At 44.7% G+C, this 19,676-nt stretch overlaps 2 protein-coding genes across 5 annotated transcripts in view; one reads left to right on the top strand and one right to left on the bottom strand.

The window, feature by feature from the left end:
* The window catches only part of fhod3a (formin homology 2 domain containing 3a), a 98,606-nt gene extending 92,441 nt beyond the window's left edge, over positions 1-6,165 (bottom strand). For 2 of the 4 annotated variants that reach the window (XM_018750449.2, XM_018750450.2), the window contains exon 1: positions 5,161-5,834. In XM_018750449.2, coding sequence (XP_018605965.1) covers positions 5,161-5,325 — 165 coding nt within the window. In that variant the 5' untranslated portion in view covers positions 5,326-5,834. Of the gene's footprint in view, positions 1-5,160; positions 5,835-5,954; positions 6,020-6,102 lie in introns of those variants that run through there. The other 2 variants (XM_029248231.1, XM_029248232.1) reach the window with 2 other exon arrangements.
* Positions 6,166-13,084: 6,919 nt separating this feature from the next.
* On the top strand, positions 13,085-19,597 carry slc6a19a.2 (solute carrier family 6 member 19a, tandem duplicate 2). Its single transcript, XM_018750464.2, has 12 exons — positions 13,085-13,283; positions 15,074-15,214; positions 15,442-15,579; positions 15,793-15,974; positions 16,086-16,196; positions 17,122-17,234; positions 17,466-17,594; positions 17,806-17,962; positions 18,130-18,334; positions 18,498-18,657; positions 18,768-18,930; positions 19,352-19,597. Exons 1-12 carry the CDS (start codon positions 13,085-13,087, stop codon positions 19,562-19,564), a joined length of 1,911 nt encoding a protein of 636 aa, XP_018605980.2. The 3' UTR covers positions 19,565-19,597.
* Positions 19,598-19,676: the final 79 nt, after the last annotated feature.

Below are 19,676 nucleotides of genomic sequence, written 5' to 3'. Positions count from 1 at the left end.
GCGGGAACCCCTTTCTGATGACATTATGTCACTGTGGCCTAAATTTCCACGTTAAGTGTTTCTACGCACCAACATATGTTACATGAACAAGGTTTCGAGACCAAATATGTATTGCGGCTACTAAGTGATGGATAAATCATAAACAAAGGTCAAGTATGAATCTATACTACTGTTTCTTGTCTATAAATTAACTGAATCAAGATATTGACTTTAACGACACAACGGATTACTTGATCTCTGTCTTGTACTTGTTTGCAAAGGTAACATTGACATCATCATTCTGCAAAATCCCTATCAAACTAAGTAAGGGGCTGGTTGGAAGCAAAACTACAGGGGTTTCTCAGGACCACTGTTAAAGTGCTTAATTTAATATGTTCATAAGACAGTGGAGATATCGAAACTCATGGAAGACACTGCTGTGTTGCACCCAAACTGATGGAACGTCACTAATTTGACGCAGCATGCTATACGTGACCGTCAAAGTACACCAGGATTCGGGGAGGAGCACAAATGTATGAGCGACCAGGTTCTGTGTAGAAGGGGAGATTGGGACGTACAGGTGTGTGTGTGTGTGTGTGTGTGTGTGTGTGTGTGTGTGTTGGGTGGGGGCAGTTACTGTGTGTGACAACACTGCTTCTTAACCCTTGTCCAGTTCCTCAGTGGTGCTTGTGGCCGTTGCCACACGTTTGTCTCCCCACAAAATAGCCAGGAAACTTTGCAGGTAGGACACCTGTCCAGGCTATCATTAGTCTTCTGCACCTACAACTAGAATGTCTGTCAAAAACGGACTCTGGCTTCAATACTATATCGACCGGCAACAATATTTCACCGCAAGCGTCACTCGCAATTTTTGACTTATTGCATCTCTAATGCGAACACAAAAACACGGCAATGATTTTTTCCTCCCTCTGTCTTTGAAAACTACCAGTCATATTGAGAATCAAAAACAAAAAACCGAAGTGGAAAAAAAGAGAGGGACTAAAGTCGCGGAACACAACCGGTAATTACCCAGCAGCCCACAAGTACAGCTCTTTCCCTGAGGTGAAAACTCAAGCCCTCGGCCAGGCCGGGGCTGGAGGAGGAGGCGAGTGCCACGCTGGACCGCCTGTTTCCACATGGAGCCCTGAGCCGCCTGCCCAGCCAGTTCCCCCGGATCACAGCTGCCCGCATTCGCTTCCGCGTTAGCAGATTCACGGCGGCAGGGTTGTGCCCCCACCTACATGTCCAACCCCTGACCTTGCGGTCACCAGTCCAGTCCAGGAGCGCTGACCGCTCCCTGGCCTCGGCCTCCAACCAAACCTCCATTGGCCATTGAAGCCAAACGCTGGGGAGGCTTAAGAATACGCCTCCGAAAATGCATGTTATAAACACTGTAATTCACCGTGTCTGCCGTACCGTACCCTACACGCCGTCCCCTGCTGCGGCGTAGCCCAAAGGGTGCTGCCCTGGTTACTGGGCAAGAAGCAGTGCGATATTCACAGCGGGTATCATCACATGCTTGCAACTAACACCTGTCGGAATCTGAGAGGCATACAGCGACATTTCGGAGTTGCGGGTTCAACTAATTTTGGGTTAAACTACAGTGAGTTTATTTTAGCTTTCGGTAATGGAATTGTGTTCTGCCAGGACAAGTACAAAAGAAACTCAAACAATAAAGGCTGAAATCACAGGGCTGGCAGTACAGATGATGCTACAGCATTCCTCTTTGATGGGAGGCCAATCATCCTCTCCCATCCTGGGAAGAGCATCTATGTCAAGGTCATATTTTGCATGCAAAGCCGTTTTTGTGGGAGCTTGTTTGAAATGTGCTCGCTGCATGGGAGTGACCGCAGTTGCGCTCCCCGTACCGCCGACCAGAGGGGAGAATCTGGGCAAGGAGACAGACCCCTGACAAGGAAGGAGCCCCAGCCGTGAAGATCACCAAGTGTACCGCTGCAATCACAGAGCACCAGGGAACTATATTTTACAGCACTTAGCATAATTCCCAATTTCCATTGTCTGTCATCTTTTCATGAAATAGCATGAAGAAAAATGAAAAAACTGAGGGTGTCTGATGTCTGCAACCTCATATCCATGTGTGTTTGTGCGCTACGCTCACACGCGTCCACAGATGGATACAGGGGAAAATGGAAGCAGACACAAGGGGACCAGTAAGAGACAGGGGCAAATGTGTGGGGGATGGGGGGGCTTAAGCGACAAGGGCAGATGCAGTGAGAACAATTAAGGATATTCCCCAGATCCCGCCACACCAGACATCTGAGCAAAACACTATTTATACCACATCTGACCACTGGCCATGAACATGGCACCAGCCCCATGCTGGTAGGAGAATGGGCAGAAAGCGACTGAAATAACTCACGTATGAGGGTGTGTGCAGGTGATTGCGTGTTATCTCCTTCAGTGTTGCTCTGTGTGCTTGCATACATTGTGCATGCGTATCGCTTAAGCCCTGTGCCTTCTCGGCTGTTTCTGAACGCAACGGCCTGTCCACAGCGGGCCGTGATCCATAGTTCCCAATAACCCACGCTTCGAGGAGTGTGAGCGCGTGTCTGGCTGAGCGAAGAGGTTTCTGACAGACTCAGACAGGTGGCTCCGAGGATCTTCTTTAATGCCGTTCTGACGCCCAAGACACTCCGAACGCTTCCAGGAGAATACCCATAAATATTCAGTGCTGCTGTGGAGAATGAGTGATTCCACATCCATCCATTTAAGGCAGGCTGGCAGGTGGAAGGTAGGTGCGCCACGTGGAGGAGATAAAACTACTCAAAACATTTCCTATTCCAGCGTTTTTACAGCAGCCACATCACATTGATTGAGAGAATCCGGCATAGGCCAGCTGTAAATCTTCCACAAAAATTCCCTCCGCCGGAGAAAAATATATGGCAGGTTTATGTATGTACTATACGTGTGCTCCCGAGCAGTCAACATTTCAGGGTTGCCACGGCAATGTTATATTCTGAAGAGCCCTGCCAACCTAAGTGAAAGCAGATTCCAGTCATATCACCATTCAATATTATAAATGGTTACTGAGACAGTGAAATAGTCATCACAGGCAAACCGCGATGTTGTACAAAATCCAGATTACATAACCTCCTCTGCAGTGACTCACTGTGGATTAGAACCAATCACTGCTAATCCACACTTTTTGGCCACGTTGTCTGTTGGAGCATTAAAAAGTGCAAATCAAAAAGTGCTACAGAACAGTGGTGCAGGCGGTGCAAAAACAGTTGAGACCCAGGGGGATTTTTTACCTGAATTTACTCAGTAAACGCACGCTGGAAGACATAAAAAAAGTTAAACTTTTCCCAGTGTGAGAATAATATTTCCTCAGTGCTTACTACTGTAGGGGGTGCAGTGGTGCAGTGGGTTGGACCGGGTCCTGCTCTCCAGCAGGTCTGGGGTTCGAGTCCCACTTGGGGTGCCTTGCGACGGACTGGCGTCCTGTCCTGGGTGTGTCCCCTCCCCTTCCGGCCTTACGCCCTGTGTTGCCGGGTAGGCTCCGGTTCCCTGCGACCCCATATGGGACGAGCAGTTCAGAAAGTGTGTGTGTGTGTGTGTGTGTGTGCTTACTACTCAGGGGTACAACAAGTGGCCTTTTTTCGGTTTCACTTTGGTTACCTTTATTGCACCGAATTTTGCGGGTCTCCCTGGCGCTTCTGTGATTGGTAGAGTGACGTCACGTCCGTGCAGACAGGCTGCCGGTAGCCCGGGTTCCAGATTTAGATCACACGTTAATCTGACCTACAGCACGCTTTTAGAGCCCTTCAACTCCAAGAGGAAATAGGGTGACTCACATGAATGAAATCACATAACCTAAGCCAAGGGTACATGACCTTAGGGCAACTGTCTTGTCCTGACCTGCTAAATTTTGAACTACATCCTGTGACCAGCCATATATTAAACATAAAGAAGACACTGGTAACTTTATGAATTCTATGGACTGCCAATCCCAAGTCTACAGCAGCTGAACCGCTCGCTGGAACTTGTAACCTACCACCAACGCAACCTGCTGGACCGCAATATTAACAAATGTGCAGGGCAGGTGTGCTGGGGGAGGGCTGGAAAAATCTAGAGAGCCTTAGCCTGCTCCTCACACTCCTGTCTTCTCTCACGCTGTCACACCTGCCGTCAGAGTGGTGTTTTCCAGTGCCCCCAAACACCAAGAGACTGGCTGGGACAGACCATACTCAACACGCCGCACATACTGCACATCCTCCCGTCTCTGTGAACACAGTAAACTGACAGGGTAATATTTTCACATCATATATCAATTCTGCCCTCCGTTAGAACGTGGATAATCAGAAAGGACATGCAGCAACATCCAGCTTCTGCAAACACCTGCTACAGTGAAGGAGTGTGCTCCTGCTGGTACTGCAGTGCACCGTGAGGCAGTTACACTGAACCACCTCAAAAAACACCGTCATGCCTGCAAAACAAATATTCGCCCTTTCTGGATCCCTCTCTCAGTCTATTTCCCTCTTTGCTTTTAAAAAGTACTAGAGAAATACAGGGCTGTGTCACGTACCCCACTGTGCACCATGTACCCCACCAAGTGCCATGTACTCCACCGGACACCATATACTCCATTGTGTGCCATGTACCCCATTGCGCACCATGTACACCACCAAGTGCCATGTACCCCACCATGCACCATGTACCCCACCGGATACCATACTCCACTGTGTGCCATGTACTCCATTGCGCACCATGTACACCACCAAGTGCCATGTACCCCACCATGCACCATGTACCCCACCAAGTGCCATGTACCCCACCGGACACCATGTATTCCACTGTGTGCCATGTACCCCACGGAGCGCCATGTATCCCACTGTGGCCCAGAATCAACCTGTCTCCCTGTCTTAGCACCATGTCCCATGATTTCACGGTACAAATGACTATCCATCTCAATAGCAGAACATGCTGTCAAGTGCGCACTTAAAGCGCGCACTGCAATTTGAGGTAAACATTGGATGCGCGTGTTAACAAACAGGGTGTCAGGGTGTCAGGGTGTCCCTCCCTCCCTCGGTATCACCCAGGCAGCTCGTGGCAAAACGACAAGTTCGGCTGCCCTCCAGTCCCGGCTGCCTCCCGGTCCTGCTCCCACACCCGCCGGGCCGGGAAGTTTGCGAGCGGACGGACGGACGGAGCGCTACCAACCTTGTGCGGGGCTCTGAGGAGGCGGTGGACCCCGGCGATCTGGTTGATGAGGGGAATGTCCTCCCGGAACGTGTACTGTGGAGGTCTCGTCGGCTCGGGGAAACTGGTGCTGTTGAACGGATCGGTGTCATCCAGGAACTGGACCCTGCACACGAGCGTGGCCATGGCGCATCCCGCACCGCACGGCACGGCAGCCCGGCTTGATGACAGCGGAAGGTCCCCCGCGACGGCGACGCCGCTCCGTAACCACACACGCAGCAAACGGAGCGGGAGCGCAAAACACGGCGAAGGCTCTGAGAGTCTGAGTCTGACGAAGGGAAAGACCGAGCTCCCGGCCGAAGAGGTGCTGAGCTCCTGAGCTCCTGAGCTCCTGTCCTGAGCTCCGCTCCTTCGTTCCCCGCAGACACTGACTGAGACAGAGTCAGACTCAGCCGCGGCGGCCGGGCGGGCGGGTGTCTGACGGAGGAGGAGAGTCCAGTCGGCGGCTAGAAATTATCCCCTAATTGCGGCGCTGCGGCTCTATAGGAGCGGCGCTGCTGACTTCAGGACCGAGGTGTCCGATGACATGACGAGCGGACGACAGCAGACTGGACACACTGCGGACTGTACTGACCTCACACTGCACCGACTGCACACTGGACGCGCTGCACTGACTGCAGATTGGACACACTGCACTGATCTCACACTGACACTGACTGCAGACTCTACTGACTTCACACTGCACTGACCTCACACTGCACTGACTGCAGACTGGACACACTGCGTTGACTGCAGATTGGATACACTGCACTGACCTCACACTGCACCGACTGCACACTGGACACGCTGCGTTGACTGCAGATTGGATACACTGCACTGACTGCAGACTCTACTGACCTAACACTGCACTGACAGCAGACTGGACACGCTGCGTTGACTGCAGATTGGATACACTGCACTGACCTCACACTGCACCGACTGCACACTGGACGCGCTGCACTGACTGCAGATTGGACACACTGCACTGATCTCACACTGCACTGACTGCACACTGGACACGCTGCACTGACTGCAGATTGGACACACTGCACTGACCTCACACTGCACTGACTGCACACTGGACACGCTGCGTTGACTGCAGATTGGATACACTGCACTGATCTCACACTGCACTGACTGCAGACTCTACTGACCTAACACTGCACTGACAGCAGACTGGACACACTGCACTGACCTCACACTGCACTGACTGCAGACTCACATGACTGCACTCTCCTCACAGTACACTGACTGACTGGACCAGACACACTGCAGACGGGTGTTGGTGTCCACAGGAGATGTAGAGAGAACTCTCCCCTTTAACTCCATTTGCCGTCTGCAGTGTATGAGCGACCTCCGGTGGTTAGATAACCGGGACTCAGTTCAGTAGCGTCCGGGAGGTGAATGTGAAGACCCGCACCTGCAGTCCTCCCAGTGACCGCCAGGGGCCGCACTTCGGGTCACCCGCCTCACATTTCCACACCTGCTCTCGATGAACTAATAATCCACTCAGGCGACAAGCAGCGCTATGAAAGTAAGGGGGTTAGATGAGCAGTTGTGGGTCCTTCTGATCGCAGTCTCTCCTGTCCTCTCCGGTCCCATCCTGTCCAGTCCTATCCTGGCTGCCCGGTCCCGTCCCGTCCCGTCCCATCCTGTACTGTCTGGTCCTGTCCTGTCCCCGAGTCCCCACATCTCCCAGTTTCTTCATGTTCCCTGGAACATGGGCTTCTCAGATGTGATCCACTGCCATTGTCGGAAAGAGCGCACACCTAAGAGTAGTCATTCAGATTAAATAATAATTAAATAATTATCTGTGTGTTGCGACAGTGAACTGGTACATTATTATTCTCTCACGTTAATTGTGGACAAGAAAGAAATATATAAGAGTGCGAGAAATGTGGACTAATGTGGATTTAACATAATATCATCAAGCTTTTTGGTATGACATGATGCGACCCCGTATGGGACAAGCGGTTCAGATGATGATGATGATGATGATGATGATTAATATCCCCTTCAGTTGCTCCAGTAATAGTTCCCACAAGATTATCAGTACCAGTTTTATTTCTTGAAATGCTCTCTTGGATTTAAAAAACTGTTTCCTTTGATTTGTCTTTGGTGCTGTGCATATGTCTTTAAGAGATGGATTCATCATCCAGTTTTACTCATTTGTACAGCTGAGTCATTTCTGTTGGTGCCGTTCAGTGTAAGTGAAGGTGCAGCATCAACACCCCTCCTGGGTTTTGAACCAGCACCTTTCGGATCAAAGGGATCGAAAGGTACAGAACCTGCATTCTGGTGGCCATGCTGTCACGACTACCTAACCCTCTCTGTTGCAATGTCACTTTTGGACTTTCGTTTTGTGTCTATAATGAGAGGGATTACATGAAAATTTCTCTGGTTGAACAGCACCTTTGCTCTTCTCTGAGGGCTCTTCACATCACCTGTGGCTTCCTTACCTTTAGTCTCAGAGGTCAGTGTGAGACAGTGAAGTCAAACAGTCCACCACAAGGGAGAAGAGTCTCCCTTTAGTTTTTTTAAAACGCTCTTTCATTTAATTTCATAACTTCCCCAAAAGTAGGTTTCATGTCTAATTCTGTTGTGGCTTGATGGTCCAACTCTTTGCATCCAAATGTAAAAATCACAAGCGCCAATATTTCATAATAATTTATGTAAACGATAGCCCACTATAAATAAACAATAAGGAGTCAGTTTCCAGTGAATTTTTTCTATGGCAGGCTATGACTGTTTTAGGGATATTCATTGTCAAAACATTTCTTCTTATCTGTAAGGAACAATTAAGAAATGGTAATAGTAATTTTGTTATGTTTGCCATTTTGTCTAGTTTTTGCTATGTGTCCGTCCAGGACGAAGGCCCCTGACCGAGGTAATGTCGTCCAGCACTCTGTGAACCACCCCCCCCTTGATGGAACAGGTCATGTTACCACCGCTCATCCTTTACAACCAGGACGCCTGATATCCTCATTTCACAGTTTAATGACAGTGAACAGCAGGCTCCCTCCATTCTAATCAGGGCAGGAGGGAAATACAGTGTTATCTATATACTATAGCAATGCATTACTTCTTGTTTATAGGCTGTAAAACAACCAACTCGTGTCTCGATGTACACAAGCAACACTGAAAATCAGAAATCTTGTCGTATACAAACTAAAACTGAAAGACATGTACACAGATGTCGCATTGCGTAATCTGAGCCGACCACTTATATTAACATGCTGAAACCAGGCTTCACCCAGATGTGTATCTTAAAGCGTGTTTGTCCTGATATCTAATGTTGCCCATTTACTGTATCTATGTTTTATTGTCATGTCAATTTTGACTGAAAGGCCTGAGAAATAAATGTTATTTTAAAATATTAATGTGTTTTTGTTTCTCTCTGTTAAATCAAGTTTGCTCTATCTTAAACAAAATATTTGTGTAACAAGATCCTAACATCGTAAGGTCTTTAGTTCGGAGAAATGCTGACCACCCATGAGAATACCAGTCATCTGCCACCCGTGAAGAAAATTACAAGGGATGTAAAGTGTCAGTTTCAGCGCGTGTTGCCTGTTTGGGGTCATAAATTGTTCTCAGCTCATGGTCTTTTCTTTGAAGCTGTTGCTCAACCTTCTGTACATGAACTCTTGTGCAACTGTCAAAGATATTGTACTTCATTACTCCTTCATATATACAGTATGTATTCATGACAGTATTTATCTTTTGACACGTTTCCTGAAATGCAATGACAATGACACTTACCTGGTTTATGTTGTCCCCCCCTACTGTCAAAGCCCTGTTGTTTTTTACCCTCAACATAAAGGAATTCCAAAGCTAGAGGTACTTTTGTCAGTCTCAATAAAGCATTTCTGTTTTTGACAGTTTCCATGTTAGCAATCATCAATGACCAACTGTGAAGCCTTTTCCACACCTACTATGAAGAAGAAAAGTAGGTAATTTCATATTTATTATGCAACACAATATGCTCAATGGAGTATACTGTATAATTCAACTGCTTATTGCTATTTAATCTTTATCACCTTTAGATAAACAAAATAGCTCAGCCACATGACGTACAGGAAAGTACTATAACTAACAGAATGAAACAGTGTGAAATTTTGCTGTTGTCAGTTTTTTACTAAAATGAGTAACTGCACTTTTATTTTCCTTTTTTTGTGTTAACTTGGTCAGGATGGTACTTGAGTACAGAATAGATTGGGTACGCCCAATACTAAATCTCAGCAGAACAATATGCTTCAGTAAGTGTAAAAGTATGTGAGGTTCTCCATTGAGTACACAATGTCCTGGGATGTTATCACGCTGGCACAAAGCCTGGATACTTCAGAACGCGGTACGGGATCGCTGCGGTTTAAGGCAGGTATAACTGATGGATAAGTGAGGTGGAGGTTATGTGGTAGATGGTGATGCGGGCTTTCTGTGAAACAGAGAGATGGGACTGTAGAAGAGATGGAAGTGTGTCTTTCTGCTGAGAAATGGTGGAGAAAATCAGTGATCATCAAAAAGCTGCTCCACCTTTACTGTTAATCTGCTGCTAATGACTCACCCGATAAAGAGGTAAACTTTGTCCTGGAACTCTAACCCTTAGTCCTGCGTGTTTCATATGGTATAGTTTTATAGTCACCTGTGCAGTGACACAACTCTCAGTAACTGTGCTGTCATAACAACTATTTCCAACCTCTGCCTGACATCTGATGTCTTATTCCACACCGTCATAAAATCAATAGATGTTCTGACACCACGGCAAACGTAACTTCTCGTTTTCAAAAATTAGTTCAGGTGCTCTACGCTGTAACAAAAATTTACATGTTAGTTTTTGATCCAAAATAACTACATATTTCAGTCTGTTTTAATCACTTTGGCCATGGGTTTGAATGTGGCACATCCTCTTTGTAATGTGTCACTGTTAAACATTAAAAAGCTGTTCTGCAGAACAAATTCGCTTTTCGCCAAAGTGACTTCCAATGAGCTCTATGTAGTGTTATCAGCCAACACACCTTATTCACTGGGGTGACTTACACTGCTAGATACACTATTTACAATGGGTCACTCATCCATACATCAGTGGAACAAACTCTCTCTGTCACTCACACACTATGGGAGAACCTGAACAGCATGTCTTTGGACTGTGGGAGGAAACCAGAGCACCCGGAGGAAACCCACACAGACACGGGGAGAGCATCCAAACTCCACACAGACTGAGCGAGGATCCAACGCACCTCTTCTCGCACCACCCAGGTGCTGTGAGATAACAGTGCTACTTGCTATACCACCACACTACCCCAGTTCCAGTGCATCTGCTGAGCCTGCCCACAGCCTTTGAAAAAAAGACCATGGTTATACTGAAAAACACAGAAAAGTCAGAAAAACTAAAGAGGCAGGATGAGCCTGTATAATTAAGCTTGAGAGTATAGCGTTGAGTTTTATGAGCACGTTTGTGCTGCTGAACATAAAAGTACAATTTAACTAGCAGAAGCAATTTGATCAGTGCACGGCTGGTTTTCATGTCATAAATGTCACTAGTGTGCAGTAAAAATCCGTTTTTAAATGTGTCTTAAAAATGTTGCATCAGGTTGATAAATACTTGGAACTCCAGTCTCCTGGAGACAGCTCAGCAAGAACATGCGAAGGGCATAGTCTGGCACAGCTCAAGGCCATCCCTCTCCCTTCATACTAAGTTAATGTAACTAAAGCCTCATTGTCTGGAAATGCACAATCAAAGAGTAGTATACAGTACTACACAGCAGGAAATGTATGACAAAATATACAGTACATTACATTTAGCTGACGCTTTTCTCCGAAGCAACTTACAGTGTCAAGGTACTTACAATTATTTATCCATTTATACAGCTGGGCAATGTTACCAAAGCAATTTAGGGTAAGTACCTTGCTCAAGGGCACTACACCTAGAGGGGCGATCTGAACTTGTGACATTTGGGCTCGAAAGCAACCTACCCATTACATTACCATCTGCTCTTATAAGTTCAAGCTGAGATCAAATTTGGGACTTGGCCATTTGTTCCACACTGAAATTTTGACCTTCTATTTTAGGCCCAGGGGGATGCGGTGGCGCAGTGGGTTGGACCGCAGTCCTGCTCTTTGGTGGGTCTGGGGTTCGAGTCCCGCTTGGGGTGCCTTGCGACGGACTGGCGTCCCGTCTTGGGTGTGTCCCCTTCCCCCTCCGGCCTTACGCCCTGTGTTGCCGGGTAGGCTCCGGTTTCCCGTGACCCCGTGAGGGACAAGCGGTTCTGAAAATGTGTGTGTGTGTGTGTGTGTATTTTAGGCCCACGTATGGCAAAAGCCATTATAGCAGCTAGATTTTTTTATTCCCCTAATGTACTTTTTAAATTTACTTTCAGCTCTAAATGTGTCACTAAGGTCAAGAGCAGGGGTATCACCAGTTCCAAACAGTTTAAAAGCTTACTGATTTCATGCTCTAAGAGTATGTTTCAAATATTTTCTAGCAAAGTTTGATGCATTTTTTTCATTTATTTGTAGACTGGGATTTAGTTATACAGCAAGATTCCTGCTGAAGGTAAGCTTTATTTTAAAAGCATTATAATATGTTTCTGACTGCTGCAGCTTATTTTCCCAGAGTTACATTGGTGGCTGGAAATGCATATTGGAGGAGATGATTTCACAGTACACTTCTGATGGCAGCAGACTGTAAGTTTTGCTTGTAGTGACTAGCATTTTTACAGGCTGTTGACAATCTTAAAGGACTGCATATTGTTCCCACTGTTTTTACTTTACTTGTACGTGTCAACAGTCTTTAAGGCACTGGGAGAAGCGGACGTACAACTCAGATTAAACGAAAGTGCGTGGCACCAACAGACAGAGAGACAGAGATGCAGACGTGATTCATGAAGCACAGTCACTTATTCCAAAACCACTGTTTCTGCCAGGAGACATTATACAAATAACTGTATGTAGAAAGGTATCCATAAGGAATCATTTTTTTTTAAATAGATAATGTGGTGAAAGTGTATGCAGCAGCTAGGGGATCGGGAGAGAAGAAGGTCGGGAAGAGATGTGTTTTAAAACCCTTCTTGAACGTTGATAGGGATTTAGAGTTCCGAGTAGAGAAGGAGGTCAATCCACCACACTGGAGACAGCAAGGAGAAGACTGGGAGCCATGCCAAACTAAAGGGTAAGATCTGCATGAGACTATCTTAGTTTAATTTCTTTCACACATGACTATCTTGACTAGATAGGTATTGGAGCCATTAGTCAGGTTTGACATATATATATATATATAGATTTGAAGCATTTCCTGTTGATAATTCCTGTTAACTAATGATCACTGCTTGGTTCTGTACCGTAGAACCTTTCACAGTGTCTTGTGGCCTATCCAACTTTCCAGTTTTTGAGCTCTGTTCAACTAATTCTTGTTTCTAAGACACTTTCCTACATCAAGTTGGTTGTTGAGGGTCAGTATTAAAAATTAGTCAAACAGGAACTTGGAAGGTTTGAATGAATGACTTATTGTATAAATGTTATGCAGGGCATGCACTGGTGCTGCATTTTCCCTCAATAAAAGGCTCAAGTCTTATTCAGTCAGAATAAAATGATTCTGTTCGTCTGCCTCTTGTTATGGTGCCGATGGTCTTAATAAATTTTTCAACGCTGGAATTTGTGGATTTACGAATAAAGGAGGGAAGATTTTGAGATTCAGATTTCATCTGCTTGTCCTCCATCCTGCTGACAAGTCACAAAAGTTGACTTAAGGAGGATTCTGAGTTATGAAATGGGTGTGTGAAGGGGAGTCTGGGTGCTAAAGGTCAGTATAAATACACTAACCCCCCACACACACCTGCACAGACTAACACCGATACCCAGTGACAGACGCCTTGCAACGCTGCCCCTTCTCCAGAGAAGAAGTTCAGGTACCATGAAGCTGAAGCTGCCAAACCCGGGTCTGGAAGACCGGATTCCAAGCCACCAGCAGCTGGAGAAGCTGGAGGTGGAGGAGGCTGGGGAGAGACCCAAATGGGACAACAAAGCCCAGTACATGCTGACCTGTGTGGGTTTCTGTGTCGGTCTGGGGAACGTCTGGAGGTTCCCTTACCTGTGCCAGAGCCACGGAGGAGGTAGGTGTAGGGGTGCTTGCTACTCTGGGGGTCTTTGCTGTGGGTCTTGGTAACATCTGGAAGTTCTCATACCAATGGAAGTGAGCAGGAACCTTCCAGCTGAGGAGCTGCTTTAGAGGTTCTGGTTGTAAATAGTGGAACCGTACTGGCAAAATCTTCAATTGTTTTTTAGTGTGAGAAAAAGCGACAGTTTTGTGCACAACTGGAACAGCACTGATGTATTACATTAGAAAGTTTCTATAGAATTATTCTTGATGAAAGGTTTCATATAGTTTGCATGCTTGTGCAAATGCATTATAGTGCACAGGGTCATAACATAATTCTGAGTATTTTTGATAGAACTGACTAATCAAACAATTAAAATATCCGAATCCAAAACCTGAAAGCTATATACCATCCTACTTGTACCTGTATGCTGAAGCTAGATTTAATTTGCTAAACAGTGGGCTATTTATAGCTGCTTAATTTACTCTGTTCCTCCTGAGAAATCTGTGAAAGTAGTTGGTAGTACTTATCTGAGCTAAATACATTGAATATAGTTGTATTATCATTCTATTTTTTATAGAAATCCTGAAAATGTCAAAGAGAATTTTGAAATTCCTATTTGAAGTGTCAAAAATATTAAAATGGCAATTTCAAGAATCACACACCACAAAAGAATAGAATTAGCAATGTATATTTGTATTATTTGAACACATGTTTAAGATATCCAAGTAGTTTCTTATTATTGTTAGCTGCGTTTGCATCATTCTCTGTGGAAACAATGAGTCCCGGAGTAACCAGTGGCTCCGCAGGATAAGGCAGTAAATACAGTGATACAGTTGCCATGGTAGAGTTACTGCGCTGTGCTCCATTCAGGTAAAGACAGCACTTTGCACCTTATGAACAGGAGTCTACAAAATTCTTCACGTGCTTGTAATGCATATTTTTAATATATTGCACTTAGCTGATGGATGTAAAAGTATTACTCAAGGTAATATTCAGATAGACTTTACTTAGACATGGGCACATTACCTGTCTATCACGTAGTCATTTACTCAGAGGGCCATGGTGTCAAACACAGGTTTGGGAAAGAAATGTCTGGAATGGGGTTCTCTGTGGCCCTGTCTAGCAGACCCTCTACCTGCTCTTTATCCAGCCACCCCTATTGCCTGGGTGAAACTACCTCTGTCAGAGATCATAATCATCAGTGGACTTTCAACTTGTGCTTTTTCCACTTGCTGACATCTGACTGTGCACACACACACACACACACACACACATAGATAAGGCATGCATCCCACAGCAACCTTGTAGATAAAGCACCTGTTGTTATACACATTAACATGTTTATATATTTCTGTGTAAAATACCAAGATTTTTCCTATATTTTCTTGTTCATGTATGCCTGTCTTTGTCATAAATCTAATTTCACCAGGTAAATGTTAATATCGGGCATAAAAATTCCATGGCAATAACACTTCTTGTTTATGGCAGCTTTCAGTTAGGGTCAGTGTATTCTGAGTGTGATCAACAAACTAATATTAAGATGATTCATGAGGAACAGATGGAATCTAAATACTGGGTGCTTCACAAAATAATACATTAAGAATGATTGTGCCTCTATAGTGATTCTGGAGTAAATGCAGACAAAAGCTTGGTAGTATTACTTACGCATCTGTGTGAGTTCTGGAAAGAAAGGATACATAGACTAACAGTTTCTTTCACAGTATGGTAGTTCTTGCTGTCAAAGATTTGACTTTTATTAAGTTCTGTTCTCCTGTCATTACCTGTGGTCTTTGCTTTTCCAGGAGCGTTCATGATCCCTTTCCTGATCCTGCTGGTTCTGGAGGGAATCCCACTTCTCCACCTGGAGTTTGCCATTGGCCAACGCCTGAGGAAGGGCAGTGTGGGAGTGTGGACAGCCATTCACCCCTATCTCACTGGTGTCGGTGAGTCCAACATAACAAAAAACTGCAACTGAACCAGTCTTGAAACTATCCATGTTCTGTTAAACTGTGGAAGAGCTCTGCCCATACTGATGTGTTGGTATCAACATACAAACACAACAAAAATAACGCAGCATGAAGGACTTGCTACATGTACACTGCTAGTGATAACACCAGCTCAGCAAATACACTTTGATCACATCTACTCAGTGAATACTTTTTATTCACAGGAATTGCATCCATGTTTGTCTCCTTCCTGGTTGGTCTCTATTACAACACCATCATTGCCTGGGTGATGTGGTACTTCTTCAACTCTTTCCAGGATCCACTGCCTTGGAGTCAATGTCCTCTTACTGGAAACCACACAGGTATTTATAATGTGTCCATCAGTCGAAGCCATGAAAAGTGCATGGTGTAGCTCTCAGGCACAAAACACATTCCATGGGAAGTCCTGCAGCTCAGACTGTTGTTTGAGAATTAAATCTGATCTGTTAACTCGGCATCCTTCTGGTACCAGCTGGATAGCTTTAGGAAAATGTCCCAGCTCATTCACTAAGACAATGATTCTTGTTGATCTACAGCAATGGTGCCAGAGTGTGCACGGAGCTCCCCAGTGGACTACTTCTGGTACAGGGAGACGCTCAACACCTCGACTGTCATAGAGGATGCTGGTGGCCTGCAGTGGTGGATGGTTCTGTGCCTGTTGTGCGCCTGGATTGTGCTCTATGTCTGCTGCATCCGGGGTATTGAGACCACTGGCAAGGTACATTGTCCCATCCTCAAGGTCACTGTAGAACCTGCACGCACGCAGAGTCCAGTGTCAGTGTCCGGTGGTGTTCATTCACATCTGAAGGGTATTGCTCTGTGTCCGCAGGCTGTGTACGTGACTTCCACCCTGCCCTATGTGGTCCTCACCATCTTCCTCATACGAGGCTTGACTCTCAAAGGTTCTGTGAGTGGGATAAAGTTCCTCTTCACCCCAGATGTGAGTTTCCTGTCTCATAACTTTGTCTTATTAACCACATAAAAGTTAGAGGTTAAAAAATGAATGTTGTTAAGGTCCCTCTCTTGCTACTGTACGCCAATGGCTATGAATGGGTTATGAGTCTTCATTCATGAATAAATTTGTAGGAATCTGCCAATGTGACAATAGACGCAGATAGTTTAATGAAAACAAAGAAGGTTGTCTGAAAACACCTAAAAAGTAAGTTTTCCTTCATCATTTAACAACAAATAATACATCTGAAAATGATTCAAGGTGAAAGAAGAGCAATGTTATTAAACACACACACACACACACTTTCTGAACCGCTTGTCCCATACGGGGTCGTGGGGAACCGGAGCCTACGCGGCAACACAGGGCGTAAGGCTGGAGGGGGAGGGGACACACCCAGGACGAGACGCCAGTCCGTCGCAAGGCACCCCAAGCGGGACTCGAACCCCAGACCCCTGGGAGAGCAGGACCTGGTCCAACCCACTGCGCCCCCCCCATTGTTAAACAGTGCTTTATTATTGGAGATCCACTGGTTAAAGTAAATACAGAATGGTGTGTCAATGCCAGAGATGGGGAGAGCAGGTAAAAACAATCCTCAAGTACCGTTACTTAAAGGACTCAACCAAATTGAAAGCACTCATCAAAAAATCCACTTGAGGCAAAGTGAAAATGCCTTGATTACAATGATATTTTTTAACCACTTGCAATGTTAACAGCTTTAATATGTAGTGATATGAAATATATATACATACATTTCCATATATTATATTTTCATTATGCATTATACCGTATACTGACCACAACCAATCGTACACAAGTTATTTATATACACATACTGTTTCATAACATCAACATAAATATGTAAAGTGTATGCATGTACTAATCTAGGCTAATTTCTCTTTGTCTGTTTATCCAGGTGGATGAGTTAGCAAACCCAGCAACCTGGCTGGATGCAGGTGCTCAGGTTTTTTACTCCTTCTCCTTGGCATTTGGGGGTCTCATCTCTTTCTCCAGCTACAACTCTGTTCAGTAAGTTGCAACTCTGACCCATGATGTGCGCGCGTTGACAAAACAAAGTTTACAAATCCTTTTGTCAAGTTTCCCCTGGCTTTCTATCCTGTAAATAAATCGTATAAATGGAAATCTACGCCATACAGGAACGCTGGATATGCACTATTACACACTTGCCAGTTTTCATATGTTTTTTGTGAATTACAGAGTTCACATTAATGTTGCAAAAATGTTCTTTCTGTCCTTCAGCAACAACTGTGAACAGGATGCTGTAATTATTTCAATAATCAATGGCATCACTTCAGTCTATGCTGCCACTGTCATCTACTCCATCATTGGTTTCCGGGCAACTGAACGGTTTGATGACTGCCTTGGAGGGTAGGGATCGTGAGGACTGTGCTGAGAACTGCCTTGGGGATAATGAAAGAAGCAAGCATTATAGGAGATACAGTACTTGAAATAGCCACAAATCTATTTTCTGTAATTCTACGATGCTTTGTGTTGTTTTAGGTCTGCTCCAGTATAGCCAGATATTGTGTACTTCAGGAGGTTTAAAATAATAACTAAATTCTCTGCTTTTCTTTTCCAGAAATATCTTGGCACTGATGAATGCATTTGATATCCCTGAGGGTAACATCACAGACAGTAATTATGACGAAGTTTTTCAGAATCTCAACAGCACATTTCCTGAAACTATTCAGAGCCTTAACCTCAAAACCTGTGATCTAAACACCTTCCTCAGTGAGGTATAAGCTGAAATGATCACATATGATGTCATTAAATCATACAGCCTTATTATTTTTTGATAATTATATCTAAAATGTTTCAACCTCCATTACATAATCACAGACACACAGTGGAGGATTCCTTGTGTTTCTTGTCAACTCCACTTTCCTTTTTCTTGTCCCTCCAGGGTGTCGAGGGCACTGGTCTGGCCTTTATTGTGTTCACAGAGGCAATCACCAAAATGCCCGTATCCCCGTTGTGGTCCATTCTGTTCTTCATCATGTTGTTCTGCCTGGGGCTCTCTTCTATGTTTGGCAACATAGAGGGAGTCTTAGTACCTCTACAGGACCTCAATGTCATCCCCAAAAAATGGCCAAAGGAGTCTATCACTGGTGAGTGTTCTCGAAGTTTGACGAACAGAACAATGCATGCTCCAGTGTCACAACTATTTTGATGCTTTCACACCAAAGAGAAGCTGTCAGCATCTTTAACACTAAAAGAAGACACACTACAGATGTACAAGTTTTATCATTTATGCGTTTTTGTGTTTTCCAGGTTTAATATCTCTAGTGTCCTTCCTCATCGCCCTCATATTTGTACAGCAGTCAGGAAACTACTGGCTGGCGCTTTTTGACAACTTTGCCGGTTCAATTCCATTACTGATCATCGCCTTCTGTGAGATGGTGGCTGTGGTTTACCTTTATGGGATAGACAGGTGAGGCCAAAAGAGGACAGATGACTTGTATATGTTTTTTGTATTTGGTAGTACTGAAAAATGGAATTAAAATAATGGCATATTCTATATTCTTGGGACATTCCTGACAGGTTTAACAAGGACATTGAGTTCATGATTGGCCACAAGCCCAACATTTTCTGGCAGGTCACATGGAGGGTTCTCAGCCCTCTGATAATGCTGGTCATTTTCCTCTTCTACTTTGTAACGAAAGTCAGTGCGGAGCTCACCTACATTGCATGGAATCCAGAATCGGTATGTATAAATACAGCGAGTAATTACTACGTCACCACAAAATTAGTTATTGCCACAAAATCCTTTACAGTGTGCACTAAAATCCTTAATAGAATTATGCTGTCATGATGCTTTCAGCTGAACTTATTTGTAATATAAAACCTTTTAATATAAAATATTTTCAAGAGTATTTTGACAAAATTTTTGGTGTCCTTATCAACGCAAACTGACATTACGAAAATTACAAAATCAAATATAGAAAGTTATTTACTTTGCAAGTTACATGTTGTATATATGCACATATTGCATATATTGCACAATTGCAGAACTTCCATGGAGAGTGATTTTGAAGCTATTAAATTATACTATATAAACTGGATAAATCTTTGTGTATCGTGGCACTGTGAGTGGCAAAAGCCAAAAATCTGTTTTGTCATTTCAGAAAAACTTCCCCACTCTGGAGAAGCTCCCATACCCAGACTGGATTTATGCAATTATATTCATTCTGGCTGGTGTTCCTAGCCTTGTTATTCCCGTCACCGCACTGGTTAAGTTCATCAGGAACCGATGCTGTAAAAAAGACCATGACCATGAAATGAACCACATCAATACGGTGTCAGCAAAAATACAGATGAGCGACAACCAGTCCATGTAGCTGCCTCCTAGAAGCAAAAATTAATATTAAAGGTTTTCACATGAAGGATGATGATGGCCTTAAAAGACTGAGAAGTGCCAGCTGGATTCCTGAAATTACAAAGGCATAGCAT

The sequence above is a fragment of the Scleropages formosus genome, chromosome 23 (genome assembly GCF_900964775.1).
Source record: "Scleropages formosus chromosome 23, fSclFor1.1, whole genome shotgun sequence".
In the NCBI taxonomy this organism is placed as follows: Eukaryota; Metazoa; Chordata; class Actinopteri; order Osteoglossiformes; family Osteoglossidae; genus Scleropages; species Scleropages formosus.
The sequence above is the reverse complement of the archived record's forward strand: the minus strand, read 5'-3'. Positions and strand labels throughout refer to the sequence as shown.

Coding starts and splice junctions, on each gene's coding strand:
- slc6a19a.2 (XM_018750464.2), top strand. CDS start 13,085: ATGAAGCTGAAGCTGCCAAACCCGGGTCTGGAAGACCGGATTCCAAGC. Junction 13,284..15,073: donor GTGCCAGAGCCACGGAGGAG/GTAGGTGTAGGG, acceptor TTGCTTTTCCAG/GAGCGTTCATGATCCCTTTC. Junction 15,975..16,085: donor GTATTGAGACCACTGGCAAG/GTACATTGTCCC, acceptor CTGTGTCCGCAG/GCTGTGTACGTGACTTCCAC.